This window comes from Anoplolepis gracilipes, chromosome 5, assembly GCF_047496725.1.
Source record: "Anoplolepis gracilipes chromosome 5, ASM4749672v1, whole genome shotgun sequence".
NCBI classification, from domain to species: domain Eukaryota; kingdom Metazoa; phylum Arthropoda; class Insecta; order Hymenoptera; family Formicidae; genus Anoplolepis; species Anoplolepis gracilipes.
In genome coordinates, this window is record NC_132974.1 from 6,903,754 (window position 1) to 6,917,910 (window position 14,157).

General features: G+C 32.3%; 3 protein-coding genes across 3 annotated transcripts; 1 reads left to right on the top strand and 2 right to left on the bottom strand.

The window, feature by feature from the left end:
- Positions 1-104: 104 nt before the first annotated feature.
- LOC140665653 (uncharacterized) lies at positions 105-8,736 on the bottom strand. Its single transcript, XM_072891992.1, has 3 exons — positions 8,249-8,736; positions 3,196-3,417; positions 105-2,848 (listed from the first exon to the last, which is right to left on the bottom strand). The coding sequence occupies exons 1-3, from the start codon at positions 8,325-8,327 to the stop codon at positions 2,667-2,669; spliced, it is 483 nt and encodes a 160-aa protein (XP_072748093.1). The 5' UTR covers positions 8,328-8,736; the 3' UTR covers positions 105-2,666.
- Positions 8,737-9,298: 562 nt separating this feature from the next.
- On the top strand, positions 9,299-11,357 carry LOC140665737 (uncharacterized). The gene is made up of 2 exons (XM_072892205.1): positions 9,299-11,166; positions 11,232-11,357. Exon 1 carries the CDS (start codon positions 9,415-9,417, stop codon positions 10,588-10,590), a length of 1,176 nt encoding a protein of 391 aa, XP_072748306.1. The 5' UTR covers positions 9,299-9,414; the 3' UTR covers positions 10,591-11,166; positions 11,232-11,357.
- LOC140665736 (UPF0415 protein C7orf25 homolog) lies at positions 11,160-14,064 on the bottom strand. The gene is made up of 4 exons (XM_072892204.1): positions 13,765-14,064; positions 12,986-13,418; positions 12,344-12,864; positions 11,160-12,256 (listed from the first exon to the last, which is right to left on the bottom strand). The coding sequence occupies exons 1-4, from the start codon at positions 13,918-13,920 to the stop codon at positions 12,170-12,172; spliced, it is 1,197 nt and encodes a 398-aa protein (XP_072748305.1). The 5' UTR covers positions 13,921-14,064; the 3' UTR covers positions 11,160-12,169.
- Positions 14,065-14,157: the final 93 nt, after the last annotated feature.

The window sequence follows — 14,157 nt, forward strand, 5'->3', positions numbered from 1 at the left end:
TGTGTTATTTATTGTGTTATACTGTCTCCTCTTTATATAATCTTGACGCCAAGCTGTAATATGTAAATATAAAAAATGATATCTGAAAATACTCAGTTGCAGAGAACTGTTTGAAGACCTTTATTATTTATAGTACAAATGACATAAATTATACAACAGAATATCTGATACTATAAGAAACATTCATAGACATTATAAGACCGAGTCGAGAAATCCTGTAGAGACAAGTAATTTCATACTAAAGTTTTAAGCGACAATCTTTGTTTCCAGATAGCTTTAAATAACTGCTACTTACACTGCCTGTTAATGTGCGAGAAATATATATAGAGCAAAAATATAATATTATATCGAACATTGGTATCAGAGCAACAATATGTAATATTTACATGAAAATACTTTAAGATTAGATTGTTTATTATGCCAAAGAAAATGCAGTGGTTCGCGATCAACGATAAAAATTCAGTCGATAATAACATAAAATACATCACAGAATCATGATTCAAAACTTAACAGAGCCACGCATACACAAATTATATCGTTGTAAATATCGAATTTTCTAGATTCTAGATGAAAAGAAAACACAATCTGAACACACATTTCTGGCGTGAAACCAGGATATTCAACAAATATCTACTATGACTTTTTGTATAAACGTGGCTGCAATATATGTATATATAGTAACAGTTAGGATATTCAGTCAAATCATTAAAATGCATTGACCTAATAACAAATAAGCAGACAGTACTAGCCATACTTTGGATATGATAAAAGTTAGTTGTCGCCTTACTAAAATTAATGCAATAATAATTCGCCAGTACTACTCGTCATTCTTAGATTTGTACTCGCGAACTATAAAAATATCAAATCCCGATCGAGACGGTCTGATCGATGATCAAAGTTACTATACATCGAATAATTACTATAATTTTTAATTCTAGTGCATAGTTCTGTACAAAAATGAGATAGAGTATAAGAATAGGATGCGTATACAATATATATATATAACTCTCGAAAGTTTGCTTTGTGTGTTAATCGCGAGCCAAGGCCCGTACGATATACGGATAATATCTTCCTATATATCACGATTAAGTTAAATTATAGGAAGAAGTTGTTGGCAAGAATATGCATTCGTGAGTAGCGAAAGGTATTTACAACTTTATTACATCAAAGAGATTAAAAGGTGTGTCGGTTCTTTTTTGGTATAAATGCAATCGCTTCCAAATTTCTTGCGGTTTAAAAGGTAACTTTGTTAAATTCACACGTTTATTAAAGTTTATTAATTAATAATTAATAGAATATTTCACATTATATTATCTTATATAGCAAAAAATAAGTACTAATTTAGATTCATAAATTTGGATTTATAATTTGGTTTTTTATTCCGCGATCATTAAATGAAAAAATTATTAAATGTAAATGAAAGAAAGAATTATGAAGAAAACAAGATATTCAAAGTAAAAAAATTAATACAAATATTATTTACAAATATTATTAATGTATAATAGATTCAAAAAATTGCCTGTGTTGCCTGAAAATGTTAAAAATTCAATATTTATTGTATATAAATTTAAGAATATTGCAGCTAAAAAATTAAACTATAATTGAAACTATAATTGAAAAAAATGTGTTTAATAGAAGAATTTTAAAAAAGAAAATTTACATATATATAAGTGTATATTAATAAATATTCCTGTAAAGAAAAATAGATGTAATTTTTTTAGATAATAATAATAATAATAATAATAATAATAATAATAATAATAATAATAATAATAATAATAATAATAATAATAATAATGATGACACAATATTTAATATATGTAAAATTTTGCATATATGTATAATGAAGATGGTGACGAAAGAAATAATCACCGAATTGTTATACACCTATATTATTATAATATTACGTAAAATTTACTGACCAGCTTATTAATATCAATGTAAAAAATTATGCTCTCAGTGAATGCTAAAACTATTATAAACTATTATAAACACAGTCCATTATACCATATACAGCATCCTTACAACCATCACATATAAAAATTCGACAACTAGTGTGAGTAACAACGCTTTTATATACTTCTCTCATGACTAAGATAAATGTTACAGTTTTATCGAAAAATATTCCTTTATTTTGAAATTATCTTGAAATTATAAAAATGTATTACATTTATTATAATTATACATATAATTATAACAATTGTATAATTAAATATATATCTATATATATTCCTATATAATTATATAATATATATACGTATATATTTATAATTACATGTATAATTACATATGAATTTTCTTTGTATCGATCGACAAATTTGATTAATCTATTCTCGTATATAAAAGCGTAATTACTCGCGCGAGTATATCTTTGCATTTGGCCTCGTAATTCATCTTGCTCCTCATCTCTCATGTATCTCGTGATAGAATCTTTTCCGCTGATACTTGCACGAAATTACTTGATTTCTTAAAGGTAAAACACACAAGCGTTTCAAATATATGTACGTGTATCAAAATCTATTAGAACTCACCACACCCATTACTACGTACATACTATCAAGAGAAGCGTACATAGCACTCGTTTAACGTTTTAAGTTTTGGTCAAGTGCGCTTTTTGTACACGCAATGTGTGTATTTGTTCGCGTCATAATTTTTTTTTTTTTAATTTATGCTATCGGCGGATCGTCGTCGTCATCGTCGTCTCTCGGGACTAGGACATTGCCGTAATGATTCTGACGGTACTGTCGAAATCGTTGCAGCCATTTGTATCGTCTCGCGCTGAAATATAGTAGTACACCGACTACTACGAGGAAGGTAGGTATTAGTAGACCGGCGGCTACGGAGCTACCTGAATCAAATTGATTAGATTTTAGTCGCCAGCGGTATTGCTGCTGTTTAGTTTCGACATTCAAATCCATGTTTGCGTCGACCTTTTTTTCTATTTATTTTTTTTTTTTTTTTTAGCATATCAGTGAATGAATAACAAAGCTAAACAACGTTATCTATTCATGACTGAACTAGCTACGTTGTCTGACAAAAGATGCTTTTGAAAAAAAAATCATAAACTTTGTCAAAACTGTACAATGTCTGCTAAGTCAGAGGTCTTTTAAATCTTTTTCAGTCTACGTTTTAAGAGGATATTTTAATATTCAGTAGCGCATTTATTTGCATTTGTATTTTCCAGTTTACACGTACCTCCTTCTGATTCGGATTTAATATCTGGCTTAGAGGTGATAGCGTCGACACTCGCCGCTGCAGATGTAATTCTAATACATTCGCCATGAACTAAATGAAACTCTCGCTGACACTCGCAATACGACTTCTCGTTGTTACTGCTTACACATCTTTCATTCTTACCGCACTGCTCGTCCGCAAACGATATATCACAAGGCTTCAAATGCATCCCATCGTCGTTCTCTGAAAAGAATCGCCGTCAATACATTAAAGAGTTGAATGAGTTAATCCACGTGCGGCACTAGCATTCCTTCAACTTGCATGCGAACTAACTCGCGGTTCAGATCTTCGTTTTACGTGCAGCTCTGTATATCTCGAATAAATTAATAAAATCAAGACACTGCTTTGTAATATGTATATCAACATGATAATTTCACAACAATTTATTAAAAACGGTAGAATCTAAAAAATTATTATATATTTATAATAAATGTATGCACAACATAATTCTTGATTAGATATTTATATCTAAATGATAAGTAAGCAAACACAAGTTATCGATAACATGTTCAAAATAACCATTTATTGGATCTATCAGGAAATAAGCATTTACTGCGAGATGAACAAAGAGTGTGATAAAATGATAATCAATAACACAAGTCGTCACGTTTAAGTTACATATAATCCAATTCAAAACCTTTGACACCTTAATTTATTTAATTAAAAATACTTTTGCTGTAATTATCTGCTGAACAAAAATAAATCCGCTTTGCTTACACAATACTAAAATAATGCTGCTAAATTAGTTTGTAATCGTCAAACTGACAAAAATTATATTCAGATAACTGTAAACATAAAAAAATTTTTAAATTGTATTTTTATAAAATACCGTGATCTTTACTATATTATTATTCATATACATTAAAAAAAATAATTTACATATATTATTATAATTTATAAATAATTATTATACATTAAAAAGATAATTTTGTGAATACATACAATAAAGAAAAGAAAAGTGAAAAGTTTCATACTTTAGTTATTGCAAATCATGCCTTAAGACATTTTTGTAAAAACTCAATCATTCTAAGATATATTAAACGCATTCATCGTTTTAATAAAATATTATTAAAAAAATCTTACACAGATTTTTTAGTACACAGATTTCGTGAAATGTGTGTTATTCAAAAGCTTTGTTCGAGACTGTGTAAATATATTCGCGAAATGATAAAGCGATAAATACAATTACTAAGCAATATATCAACATATAAATCAAATACATATATATCGATGATTGCGCACATCATACGAGACTTAATCGAACACGTCACATTTCTTATTCCTTTCATTATCGCTGACCAACTGTTTCGTTATCTCATCCAGAACAGAAGACATAAAGAAACACGAGGATGAATGACATTTTCGTAACTCTATCAAGCCCGCGTGACGCATGATTGGCTGAATCAGTTAATTGAGACGAATTCGTTTTATCAACAGTATATACGGAGGTTAACTGAGGCTGAGAGTCAAGCGTATTAAGGGACTTGTTTTTGATTTAAGTGACTGGTGTGGCATTAATTTTATTATTTAACATCATCCGATGTGATTTGTCTCATTGAAATATCGACATAGGAATGCACGGAAATGAACATCTTGTTACTGTCTGTATAAATAAAAAATGCATCCGTCGTAAAAGAAATACTACATTGAAAAAAAATTTTTAATTATGTCAACATTCCTACTATTGCGAATAATTTATTATATTCACAATTGTAAATACGAGTTTACTGGCAGATTTTACATCGACCAATCGCAAAACACATTAGATACAATCATAATTCAGATTTACTGTAATAGAAATTTACCATCATCAGTGTCAAGTTTCGACATTTGTAAAGGTTCGAAGTATCGTATTCGGTTTCGACTCGTTTATTGCATTCTTGTAGAGTCGCGTCATTGCACAATACGAGGGAGAGATGTTTTTCCGCGATAACATCGTAAAATCAAACCGTTTGGGTGGATACAAAGAGTCTGTTCATCTCAGGAAGCATCACAGCTGACGAACCTTCGTTAAACCGCATCAGAATCGGAGACTTCCGTTCGAAAAGACATTACTACTCTATCGCAAGTTAAGATTTTATATATATATATATAATTTTAACTTGCGATAAAGTAGTGTCATTTCAAGTGATTAATTGAAATCAAAATGAAGATCCATCAGAGATTGCAAATCACGTGCAAAATAGCGACGTTTATTGCAAAATTTTAAAGTATATTAAAATCGGAATTTGTAATTAATACATAGAAAGCATCATTAATTTAACAGTAAAGTAATTGTGATAGACATGTATGCCGATATTTATACAATTTAAAAGAGAGCTATTGCATTTTGACCTATTGAACAATGCATTGATAATTACAATACCAAAACAAGGTAATAATATTCAATGTATATTTTGAATAAAATTGGAAATATAAAATCAGTTATTGTTATCATGACATTTTTAGATAAATAATCCATCGTCACTGATACAATAAACAATAACAAAAAAGCAAAATTAAAGAGCAAGTGTTGGCGCGCAAATTTTTAAAGTAAAAACTTTAAAGTAAAAACATATTATGACGATAAATAAAAAGCTCGAAAAGAAATATTCCTTGCGTGTTTTCGCTCAATTCCACGTCAATTATCCAATTTCGTCGGACTGAATTTCGCCACGTAAACGCGAATTGGCCAAAGGATTTCATGTGCACGTGTAATACAATATCTCGCGTATACTTATCTCGTTTATTACATATTTATACATATAAGCTACACGCACACAAATATATGTATACTTATATAAGAAAAAAATCCTTACTTTGAAATATATCAGAGCATGTGTACATATTTTTTTATAAATTAATTGAAGGAGCTGCAAGAGAAAAGGCGAAAGAAGAAAAAAGAAAAGAAAGTGCGCTTTGTATTAAGACCGATACTGCAAAATAAATTTATTTTTAACCTATGATTATATGTATATAATATATACGTTTCACATTATTAATACTTGGTTTATTTTATTATTACTATGTACGTACAAATGCATAAATAGACGGACACGTGTCGTATACTTATGCGCAATTTAAATAAAACAAACGTACAAGAGTGCAAAGTGGATGAGGGAAGTCGCGCATTTCTTCGCCTACTGAAGGCGCCTTAAAATATTTGTTAAATATACGAACCAATGTTTGCACATGCGAATACCGTTCTGCCAGTTTTCTTTTCGATGAATTCTTTTACACGAATACTTATATAAATCTTCCGGGTGTTTAAATTAATACAAGAAATTTCGCTGCAACGCATGACATTGCGTACAAGAGCTTTCAATAATGTTTGAACCGACATAAATATGCGATTAATAAAAGCAAATAAAACAGTATTGCCTCGGCATCGTAAAATTGATTGCGGCAGATTCACATGATTGGCATAGCCGCTAAATCCTCACTGTTTTCGAGAAAATCGTTATGAAAAAATCCTAATCTTCTAGACAAGATAAAAAAGAAATTTTCTTCGATATATCATATCGAATCATATGAATATATTGAGTAGTGCGATATATACATATATGTATATATTATATCAATATATAATAGACAATGTATATATAATATTATGTAAATATGTATATTCAAAATGTATAATTGTATCTTTACATAACAAATATTTTCTTTAAAAATAAAACTTTCGAAATAAAGTCACAAAAACCACAAAGCAATTAATTTATCTCATAGAAAGTGTCATAAAAGTGACAAAACGGAAAAAGGAATAAATACAATAATGTGTACATTCTTATATCTATGTAAAAAAATTCATCTCATAAACATAATTAGGAGAAAAAAAGCGTGATTCAATATTTCACAATGAACTTATGTGTCACGATGTCGATTTCTACCCCGAAGCTACTAACGATTATGTCATGCAAAAAAAAGGTATTTCGAATCGATATAAATCGTGTACGGATTGACAACGCAAGAAGACATTTAAAAAAACACAATCCATCTCCTTAATGAGAAAATATATTATTGTAAATATATTCGTACTTGTGCACGTTTCGACGTCGTAATTATCCAGGAAAATATGGCGCTTTTTTGCAACGAAGCGTTTCAAATTAGCTTTCGTAATGCGTTGAACGAAATAAAAAATGCAAGAAATTCTTAATTAAAGTGCGCATAAGTCCAGTTCCAAGTAAGCATGATACAAAAACTTAAAAGAAATCGAAAGAAAATACATATTTAAACGGCATTTGATTGCAAACACGATATAATAAAATATAAATTCTTTATTCATATATGTCACATATATTTCTATATTTTAAATTTCAACGCACGATTACGTCAACGGTGACCACGCAAGCAAAATTTCCATCGATATCTAACTTTTTCGGAGTAACTGAGAAGTATTTTTAGTCTGACTTTGTCAACAACAACCTTGGCCAATTATTTGCGCTTTTATCATATCACATGCAATTATTATAAAGCATGATATCGCTAAATTATCGCTGTACGTACTTCCTGTAATTCCTTAAACGACATAAAAAATACACTTTGCAAAAACTACAAATATACGTAAAATGTACTCGAAATAACTTCAGCGGAAATTACCCAAAGTATTTCCGTGGAAATTTTCCGCGTAGCAAAAAATACATTTACGCTATATGTGAAATTACCGGAAACAGAAATGCGTCACGTGTTGCGGGTTGATCTCGTTTCCGCGTAGTAGAACGGAGGGTGCTCTCTCGTTTCTCGGATTGAAGATTTCAAGAAAGACAGAGATGAACGGCAGGGACGGGGAGATGAAAGGGACAGGAGAAAGAGAGAGGAGAGAAAAGTAGAGAGAAAGAGAAAGAAAGAGCGGAAGAGGATTATTGCGACTAAGTTGGGGTGACTGCTGTGGATTGCTCGGACGAACCAATTTCGTGACCGCTCGCGCTTTAATTTACCAACCAGACAACGGAGGCTTGACACAGAGTCTTTCTCTTATTTTACTCGAGAATATTCAGCAAAAATAATAGCTACGTGCGTGCATGTGTGTACTCACCTGCACGGCAAAGCGTCGACAAGACGCCGAGAATCACCACGATGAGATAGCAGAAAATATTGGTCTGCGCGGTCTGCATTTTTTCCCCGACTTCCTTCCTGTTTTCCTCGGTGTCGTTATCTTGCGACTCGTTGATCACATAATAATAAACGCGGTTATTCAAAGGTCGTCCGCTGCTCTCACTCGCGGTTACGCTCTCTCTCTCTCTCTCTCTCTCTCTCTCTCTCTCTCTCTCTCTCTCTCTGTCGCTCTCGCGCACTTGCCGCCGCGTCGTCGTTGTCGTTGTCGTCGTCGTTGTTGTTGTTGTCGTCGTCGTCGTCGAGAAAACGGAATCGCGTTCTCAAGTCCTACACCTCGCCGGTTAAACGCTCAACAGACGTGTGTCAGCCGGCGGCGCATCACTGTTCGTCGGCCGGCCGCCACCGCTTTTGACAGATAAATGCTACGCCGCGCGCCGCGAAACGCGTTCAATCATCTGTTATTAAACGACCATTTGCAATTATCGAAGCCAATTGGTCCGAGGAGTCGCCGTCATCGCTGCCGTTGCCAGTCGACTATTGGTTCCGCGTTTCGCAAGCTTCGCGACTACAGCGCCTCGAAAAACGCGACGCAGCGCGGAAATTTTGAAATAGAAACACCGCATATAAAATGCGTAGATTAATATTTTCAAATTACGTCTATATAAATCTGGTTCAACTGTCTAATTTGACACGTTATACACTCACCTTCCAATATCCAAAAGACACAGTGTTAAACGATCTTTGAAAATACAAGTAAAATACACGTTTGATTCTATGTATTTGCAGACTCACGCGAAGAACAATGAACGTTAAAACTAGAGCAATTATTTAAACTAAAAGCAACATTAGTCACATAAAGACAAATTTTTTTTAATAGACTGCACAGAGAATATACGTCTGACGTGATTTATATATAGCATTTCAAATGTATATATATATATATATATATATATATATATATATATATATATATATTGTATATAAATGTGTATGTACATACACTGGACGCGCCTGCGCATCTCTTGCGAGGGAACAGAACGACAACAGCGGCACGTGTGTGTCATGGCGAATGTCAGAAACGCCGCAAATTGAGCGTCTCGAGCGTTTGGTCGTAAAAGAGAGGTAAACTGACTTAAAATTATCACTATGAAGGAGGATTCCGTATTGAGCTTTAAATGGCAGAGCTTCCCGTCACACATGGTGATCTCGCTCGACACGTGCTACGAAAAACAACAGTTCGTCGATCTATCGCTGGTGTGTAAAGACAATACGATCCTAAAATGTCACAAAATGGTACTGGCCAATTCGAGCTCGTTCTTCCGCCGATTAATTATGGCTAACGATCATCCACACCCGATGATCGTCCTGCATGACGTCGAGGCTGACGATCTCAAAACTCTCGTCAACTTTATGTACTGCGGCGAGATACAGGTAGTCCAAAGTGAGGTTAGAAGGTTACTGAAGCTCGCCGAAACTCTAGAAGTCACCGGATTACGACATATCCCATTGACAATATTGTCTGGAGAAGGAGCCAACAACACTTCGAAGGAGCACTGTGACATATCGAAGAAAACCGCTACAGTATCACGATTAAAGATAGAAGAAGCTAGAAGTTCAGCCAGCAAAAATACCAATTCTGAACATGAAATAAACGCAAAAACACAGAGTAAAATATCCATGCAGTCAAAGTTTATTCCGAAGGTAAATCCTTATAATAAACCACCGATTAAAGTTCCTCATGATACGATGAAGAAAAAGGAGGAAATCAATATAAACGAACTATGTCAACGACTGGAGAACAGCAATTCTGGTATCAGTATTGTAGACATTAACGATATGCCGAGTACAAGCAAGGGATTGCCAAATATACCCATACTACACAAGAGAAAAGAATCCTCGGATTCTACAATCACTTGGCCACATGTATTAGCCACAATATCGAATGATAAATCACTACCGTTGAAGAGATTACGTTGCATCATGGATGAAATAGAGATTACAGCATCGAGAAAATCTTCTGTTCCTGTTGTTGTAGTAGATAGTAAACAAAATGAACAGTTAGATAGAAGGAAAATTAAGAAGAGTTGCAGTGAAGATCACAGTATGAATACAATTTATATAAAGGACGAAATCGACATATCTTCAGACATGGAAGAAGACGTCGACATGGATCCTCTCGAGGTTGACGACAATGACAATGAAAATTCAGAAAGCAGTAAAACATCCACGCAACAATTCTTCCCACAGATATTATACCATTCATTAAACAAGAACGCTCATTCTCACACAGAATTCTCTGCTAGAAAAGATCCGAACAGTTAATGCAAAATTTCATAAACTGGAAAAGAATTATACACAAGTCTCATTTTTTCATTACATGTTTTTTGTGGAGTACTTTAATATTTCATACATAAAATATTGTCTCAATTAAATAACTGCTGTTGCTTTCTTCATTGTTTTGTTACTCTAATCATATTGTTTTCATAATAAAATTCGTACAGAACAAAATTTGTTTTGCAACCTAAATCCTGTGTGAGTAATATTCTGTAAACATTTTTATGTGGTAATTTAAGTAATTAATATATTGACATGTATTCATATTGATTATATTTAATATTGATTGATTATATATAAATATATATAATACATATGAATAGCGCAAAGTAAACCATGGCAACTTGTTATTTGTTATGTTTCTATGGAAGCAAACTTCCTTTGTCTATGGTGTGTCAGATTTCCTAATTGTTTCTACAGTTTTTATATAAAAAGAAATGGATGTGAATGAAATAAATTGTGATAAAATGGAAAAAGCAAATCATATTTATAATGACTTACATCCTGATAAAAATGTAACTGAAGAAGAGTTTCAAAATTTTATGCATCGTGTTTCTGAAGTAGGTAAGTATTCATGTGACGCTGTATATCACGAATTTGTTTTTCTCTTACAATATTCCTTATTTAAGAAAAAATAGTCAAGAAATTAGTATCTTCTGATTCAAAAGAGCAAGAAGATGGAACAAAGTTGGCCGATAAATTTTTAGTAGAAAATGTTCAGGAAAAGGAAATTGATGAAAATGAGGTAAAAATTAAAACTAATCGGTCAATAATTAATAAATATCCTTCAAAAGAGGATAGTTCTTCCAATGATCCAAACAAGATGTCGCGGGGTAAGTTATCTGGATAATACAACATCGCCATTAAACAATGTAATAAATTAGAAATTCATAATTTGTGTAGAAATGTTTATGAAGAGCATGGAAGATGATGCTAGAAAACGAAGTGAAGATCGTAAGATTAGAAATAAACTGGCAGCACGGTTACTAAATACTGCAAACTTTGCATTCAAAACAAGAGATTATGAGAAGGCTGTGACTTATTATAGTAAAGCAATAGAACAACGTAAAGATTTGTCTGAATTATGGAATAACCGTGCCTTATCATATATACATCTTGGATTATTTGAAAAGGCCTTACATGATTGCGAATGGGCGTTAAAACTAAATAATTCAAATTTAAAAGCTCTTTTGAATAGTGCTAAGTGTTATATGAATCTTGGAAACAAGGAAAAGAGTAAAGAATATATACAAAGAGCCAAAAAAAAGAATCCTGCTTTCAACAAATATATTCATGGTATTGTTGAATATTTTTTAACAACTTAATTTTATATACATTATATAATAAATACTTCATATTTCACAGAATTTGAAGAAAATTTAGATGAGGAATTTAATCAATTCAATATTTAAATAATTAATGACAACGAGATATAAGTAGCCTGTTTTAGAAGGATAATGTCAAATATTGTTTCAATATATAAAGTAACATGATAAATTAGCAATATAAAAATGTATAATTGATGTCAGTAAATACTTTTTTGTAGTTGCCTAAACAATAAGTAATATCAAGATGTTTCTATTTTCGTTGCATTATCTTCTTTCATTTCTGATAATGATCTTGGTTCGTGTAAAAAAACTGTACACTCAATGCCCTGAAAAAATATAATATTTAAATATATAATGATGTATTAACTTGGACATATACAGAGAAATTAATTCTGTATGTTACATATGTGTACCTGCATACGTGCTGCTCTTACAAATCCTTCATTAGCAGAAACAGTGATGCTTTTCATATTTTCACCTGTTGCGAAAACCAGTCGTGATCGATCCTTAATTTTACCCCCTAAACGCAGTTGCATAACTCGACCAGTAGTTATATCGTCAACAATTTGAACTTTTTTTAATAATTCGTGAGCTCGCAGTGTCTCTTTTGGACCACCAATGACATCAATGATATTCATAAAATTATTATATGCTGTCTGGCAAACTATAAGTTCTTTATCACGAAACAAATTTTCCAGTATTGGCTTTATAGGACGTTTTCTTTCCATCTCAGTTTGTTGCGTAAGCAACGGTTCGCGATAAATATAATTATTATACCCATTAGACATATTTGTAACATAAGCCAATAGCGTTGATACATCCAGATTCAGGATTTTAATCTCAGTCGAGAGCGCAGATGTATTTAATGAATGTAAATCCAAGTCTTGTGGAGAATCATCTGTAGAATCTGTCAGTAACTCCAATTCATCGTGTTCTACCTCCAAAAAAATAAATATACACAATAAATATATTAGCCAAATTATTTTCACACACTATATTAAATATTATATAATGCTTTTTCTTTAAATATTAAATATTTATTAAATTATACTGACTGTTTAAATTCTCATTATCCATATCTTTTCTATCTCCTTCAACTATAATGCCCATTTGCTCCAAACGCAAAGCTAGAGGAATCTCTATGCCATAAGCAAAGTGAAATATCACATCTGGTGGCTTATAGTGATATAGATGGCATTTGCTACACATAAGATACGAATTAGCTTGATCCAAAACAGATTTCTGTCCATATTCTCCTTTACCAAGAGATATCAAAGTTAACGCTCTAGCATTTCTTGCTATAACCTTCACCCATGAAGCACTATTGTTACATACTAAATCAACTTCCAGTCGTGATTTCTGATGTTTAAAAGGTTTCATCACACTGACAAGATCCTTTGCGCACGACAATCTAGCCACTATAGCATTAAGATGAATCAGATTCGTGCTCTGTAAATGTTTCTTCTTCAAATTCCCTGAACAATGTACCTTTAAAAAAAAAAAAAAAAAAAACAAAATTATTAATCTGCTAATAAAATTTGTGTTAATTTATTCTATCACAATTGATTAATTGTCCAAACTATATCCAAACTTTTTATTTATCTGTAGAGATTATTTATATTACAATAGATTTTATTATTATCACAGCTAAATTTTTTTCCACTGTTTACAGTTAAAATAAATTAAATGTATGCATGTATACAGGTTTTACAAAACATAAAACTAAAAAGAGAAAAGGACAAATTTAATATCGATTACAATGTAAACAGACAATTTAGCCGGTATTAATACTATTCAATTTTTAATAGAATCGACAAAAAATGTAAGTACTTACTTTCTCTAGAAACTTCATCTCTTGTTGAATCTTTCGTATCAATTTGTCAATCCCATCGATCTTGTCCATGAGCTTCAGCCGCTCGATCATACTGCGGCCGCTCGCGATTTTCTCCTCGAGACACTGAAACAGCTCACCCTTGCCTTTGCCTTCCATCGTCGTCGCGGCCTCTCCATCAACGATCGGCCACACGAGCGGGCTCGAAATCGAATCTTTCCTATCGTCGCACGTGATAATTCCGCGCGGCGTACAGGAACGTCGACGTCGACGTCGACGAGCGTAGTATGTGCGGCCATCTTACGCCGCAGGTCAATATCACATATCACGCGCCGCGTAATGTCGTCGGCTCGTGTCAAAGGCAGCTGAAGGCTGAACCTAACCTCACAAACTTTT